The sequence below is a fragment of the Diaphorina citri genome, unplaced genomic scaffold (genome assembly GCF_000475195.1).
Source record: "Diaphorina citri unplaced genomic scaffold, Diaci psyllid genome assembly version 1.1 scaffold29031, whole genome shotgun sequence".
Lineage (NCBI taxonomy): Eukaryota > Metazoa > Arthropoda > Insecta > Hemiptera > Psyllidae > Diaphorina > Diaphorina citri.
Genome location: NW_007406369.1, coordinates 1 through 5,288, shown reverse-complemented (window position 1 = coordinate 5,288; position 5,288 = coordinate 1). Strand labels below are relative to the sequence as shown.

General features: G+C 33.9%; 1 protein-coding gene across 1 annotated transcript; it reads left to right on the top strand.

The window, feature by feature from the left end:
* The first annotated feature begins 1,013 nt into the window (after positions 1 to 1,013).
* Positions 1,014 to 5,017, top strand: LOC103523606 (tRNA methyltransferase 10 homolog A). Its single transcript, XM_008488637.2, has 5 exons — positions 1,014 to 1,184; positions 2,300 to 2,609; positions 2,808 to 2,973; positions 3,324 to 3,467; positions 4,100 to 5,017. The coding sequence occupies exons 2-5, from the start codon at positions 2,407 to 2,409 to the stop codon at positions 4,625 to 4,627; spliced, it is 1,041 nt and encodes a 346-aa protein (XP_008486859.1). The 5' UTR covers positions 1,014 to 1,184; positions 2,300 to 2,406; the 3' UTR covers positions 4,628 to 5,017.
* Positions 5,018 to 5,288: the final 271 nt, after the last annotated feature.

The following is a 5,288-nucleotide window of genomic DNA, read 5'->3' as shown; positions in this document are numbered from 1 at the left end:
AAAAAAAACGCAAAAAAGAAAGAGAAAAATAAATATTTTTCGTAGTCATCAAAATATCTTAATTAAGTATCCCATCCCAAACTTACCATATGCTCTTAAACAACCCCATTGTTATTAAATCTTTTGTAAAATTTAGATTGATTATAATATTAATTTTTTCAATTACTTCATAATTTATAATTGAAAAATAATTCTTTATTATTATAACGAATCAAACGATCGCGTTAATGATGTTTAGCTCCAACTTGTTTCCAATAAGTAAATCTTTTAATAAAATTTTAAATTTTTTTTACTTTTTTAGGGCCCAATGGGATTATAAAACCTATTCGCTCAATAAAGACCATCTCTACTATTTGTAGATCCGTTGCTATAATATTTACAAAAAAGAGACGATTTTTTCGCCTTTACGTGTTAATCGGAAGTAATACGCATCTTTTATATAATTTCCAAATATTTATAAACATTTAATTTTATTTCATTTAAATTATTTTTAATTGATATATTTATTTTTTGATTAATAAATACTCGGAACAAACAACAATAATTGGACTTTATAATACCAGTAACTAATATGCAATTCATGTTGAATATAAAAATATTTTTATCAATAATTTTTTATTTGTAATTCGAAGAGATTGAAATCAGAAAAATCATGAAATATATTATCACATTTCATATTTAAAATTTCGCGCCGCGCAATGAAAGAATGATAAAACCAGTTGCCACAATTACATAAAAAAAATTCTTACGGTGATTACGTTTATGTTTTTAAATTTATCTAGATTTTTCATAGTTTTAAATGGAATATCTGAGGGGAATAATTATAATTTTTTTAAATTCATATTAATAAATTGTTAAAATTAGATTTTGAAAAGCTTTTGGGGTTTTAAAAGTTTTTTTTTTTTTTTTTTTTTTTTAAGAAAATGGCATGTCAAGTTGGTGATCCTGAAAATCTAAATAAAGTAATCACCGATTCACCGCCAAAAATTCAAATATCTACACTCTACACTCTGCAGAGTCTGCAGTCCTGCAGTCTGCACAGGAAAATTCTTTATGCTTTTGAGCTTTTGCTTTGCAGTTTTGCAGTACCTAAGTTCTTATTGCAATTTGCACTTTTGTCTTTGCAGTGCAGTTAAACCTTTGTAAAAGTCTGGAACACCTGATTCTATCTTGTATCTTGTTAGGTAAGTAATATTTTGGGTACCCATCACCATCATCATTAATTACTTGATATTGCCAATATTAATCAGCACAGAATGATCTCCAATCCAGCAAATTGGAAAACTGATAACATAGAAGATAACAATAACCAAAAGAAGTAAATAACATATGCTCAACCGCAACAGTTTTAATACTCATTGCGAGGTTAATCATTTAATGAATGATGTCATCACCGTGACCACCGCGTACCCTAACTGATTCGACTATGCAATGAGTATTCAAACTTGCCCCTACTTACAGTACAAAATCACTCTTTTCATGTGTTATGAGGTCGAAAATAAAAGCTAGGAGGAAAGAATAGGAGAAAGCCAGCTACTCCAAGAACAAATCCTATCTCTTTTAAAGATAAAGTTTCCTGGGTGGGAATAGAACAGTTGCGCTTACTTGGGTGATGTTTTAAAGTCATAGAGCAGGAAAAATGAGGACCAATGGAATTTTTCTTTTTCTTCTATGACTTCTAGATCCCGAGATAAATCCATTAAAAAATTCTGGTAAATCTTGAACTCTGACGTCACGGCATACGCTCCCGTACGCGATGACGTCACATCAAATGTCCCAAGCAAAGCTCCCTTGCAGGCAACACATTAATCTGTTTGTGCGCATACATTTCTGCGCAATTCATGTTTGTGCGCATACGTTTCTGCTCATCTCCTGAAGTCTGACGTCAGAGTTCAGGACTCTGACGGAAAATAAAAATTGAATTTTTGACCTTATACAGTTATTTTTTTGGAGTTTCGACCTCAGATTTGGATTTTTCACAACTTTTTTTCATAGAAATCGACCTTTTAATCATAAATTTTAACCAAATGCAACTGCTCCATTGAACCTGTGAATGAGCTAGTTCTTACAAGATAGGCATGCTACCTGCTGAGCTAACTAGGCCAGTTCAGAAGATCTTAAGCTATGTCTACACATAGTCATTTGTCCATCAACCTATAGTCCATTGACCCTTAGTCGATGATCAATCAATGAGGTGAAGAGGTGAATCTGATATTGATTAAGTTAAAAGAGCAATCAACCCGACTTCATCATGTTCTTCTTGTACTATTCCTTCATCACTATACATATTTTGTTTCAGGCTGTAATCATCAGGGAACTAGGTGCAAATCCGTATGAGAGTTTGCTATGAAGTCATTTTTATGATTATTTTCAATTCCATGAGAACAAACATCTAATAGGTATACAATGCCAGAAGGACAAGACCTTTCAAATAACTTGGAAGCAAATTCCATAGAAGCTATTCAGGATGATCCCGAGCCTAAAATAGAGAAAAATGTGCCTGAAAATGAACCTTGTGATACAAATACCGCTGAACCCCCACTATCTAAACGAGCTATGAAACGTAAGCTGAAACATGAGAAATGGCTCAAGTGGAAACCTATTAAAAGGTAATTAATATTTTTTTTTGATCTAATAAAATCTAATTAAACCTGTTTCCCACAAGTCATTTGTCAATGACAGATACAGAAGTATTTGCATACAGCAAAAATACCTCATCTATGTGTCTGTAGATTTAGAAACCTACTAGTTACCTACGTAGCCTACTAATATTCTTCAGTTCTGATTTATTATGTTTCTATTTTAAGGGCTAAGGAAAGAGAAAAGTTAAAGCAAAAGAAGCAATATGCTAGGGAACACAATATACCATTGGGGCCTTCAAGGAAAGCATTGAAATTGGTGAAAATGGAAACTAGTCCAAATAAACTCAGAGTCTGTATTGATTTCTCTTTTGATCATTTGATGACACAAAAGGTAAGAGTTTCCTCAAGCTAAGTCTAAACATGCTCAGCACTATTTAGCATTTGTAGGTAGGAAAAACCCCAAACAAGATTTTTGAGCATTACCTACTAATTTATTTGTATGTACATATACATACATACCTAAGTCCTATTCACTTCTTTGGTTTTGCTAATGAACAAATGCCAAGTGTTGTGAAACAAGTGAAAATGTATCCAAAACCAATGTGATGTGTAGAGGTTCAAATAGTATTTTTACCAAGTTTCAGTTTTGAAGTGATGATTATTTCTCCTTTGTTGCTCTCACTTATTGAAAAGTCTTGAAAGATGGTCAACACTAACTTTTGCCTCTTGTGCCTCTTTCAGGACATTTGCAAATGTGTAAAGCAGTTCAACTGGTGCTATAGTTTGAACAGAAGAGCTCAACATCCTCTACAGTTCTATGTTTCTAGTTTCAAAGACAAATGCAAACAAGAAATTGCACGATATAATGGATATGAGCATTGGGATGTAAGTAAGATACCTGAAAGCAGCTATTTTCTCTGGTGCATATAAGTAATATCTCTTAGTAGCACTGTCAAACTGCTTTGACCTGGCGGGGCGGAGCGCTGCCGTACTCTTTAATTCTACCTATTTGTGGTCTGAAATAGAAATAGAAATTATATACAGAGTTTTTTTAACCCTAAAGCAAGGCCTACAGCAATGTAAAAAAAAACCTCAAGTACCTCTGTGATAGGCAGGTTATTTATCTGTAGAGATAATTAAGATGACACAAATACAAATTCAATAAACCAGGAAATTATTGAATAAATACAGATACCTCTCACAATTCCGTCCACTTATGTCTAGATAAAAAGTGTCCCTGGGCCGGGACTCTTATTTCGGCCCAAGTCCTCCAAACATAACAGAGAATTTTTAGATAATATCTGAAGATCAAAAGTACCCTTGGCCCGGATTTCCAAAAATGTACGGTTCAGCCGTTATTCAGGACCACAGTTCCGCTATTAAGGGCTGAATTTGGAGAAAGCTCAAAAAGACTTTGCAATTCTCAGAGATTCAATAAAGTATATATCTTGTCCTCCTAAAGGCCAACACCAATTAGAACAAAGTAATAAGAATTCATTGACTTTTCATGTTTTCAGGTTCACATACACGAACAAGCCTATCTAGATCTGTTCAAAAAAGAAGACCTTGTCTATCTGACCAGCGACTCGGACAATATAATAGAAGAACTAGACCAATCCAAAGTCTACATCATTGGCGGCCTCGTGGATCATAACCAACATAAACTTCTCACTCTCAACAAAGCCCGAGAGGAAAACATTGCCCATGGAAAATTGCCCATCGATACGTATCTGAATATGAAAACCAGACAAGTGCTTGCTGTCAATCATGTGTTTCAGATTCTTCTGGCCATCAGTAGTGACAAGAAATCCTGGAAGGATGCGCTCCTGGAAACATTACCGGAGAGGAAAAATGCCGCCGCCAAGAACACTGGGAGTGAAGATGCTGAAAGTTGTGGGGAAGAAGAATTTGAAATTAAAACTGGAGGTGAAAAAAGTGGTAATGAAAGATGCGAAGCTGAGAGTTGTGATAGAAGTGAACATGAGAAAAAAGTTCAGGACAGTACATGTGAAAAGAAACTGCTTGAATGTGATAACAAAACGTGACAGAAAGTAGGGAGGTGAGAAGATGACTCAATAATAATAAATGGACAAATCACGTCCATAAAGGAAGGACTGGATTTTGCTCTATCCTTTGGAGGAACACGTGAGATTGTGTTGCTTTTGTTGACAGTTCAAGCAAGTCTTCACTGGATGCGATTTCTAGTAACTCTTTGTATGAATGATCGTAAGGAAAAAATCACGAGAGGCATCCAATGGAACTTATCTACAAGTAGGCCCTACTAATTCGATCCTCTTTATAACCTTGTATTAATCTTTAAGCCGATCTGTGATGTAACCCAATCGAAATAATTTCGAGATTAGTTCACCCTTCAGTTCGTATTTCATTATTAATTATTTAATGATAACAGTATATTTTCGGCAATTTTGTCCCCCTTTCTTTAATAATTATGTATTATTAAAACTCTTAGTGTGTATCGAGGTCAATTAGATTTTACCTACTTACCTTTACTATTTGTAGTTGTTATCTGCATTACATGATTGTTCTAATCAGTACTTAAACTCAAGACAAATTATCAAAATTGAAGTGCAAATAGGTAACAAATCCATTTAATATATTATATGCACTTTTATAATAAAACCCAAATCCAATAATTGCTTTTTTTCGTTTGATCACTTTGCTTTGGCAGTTCGGATACTGTCAACC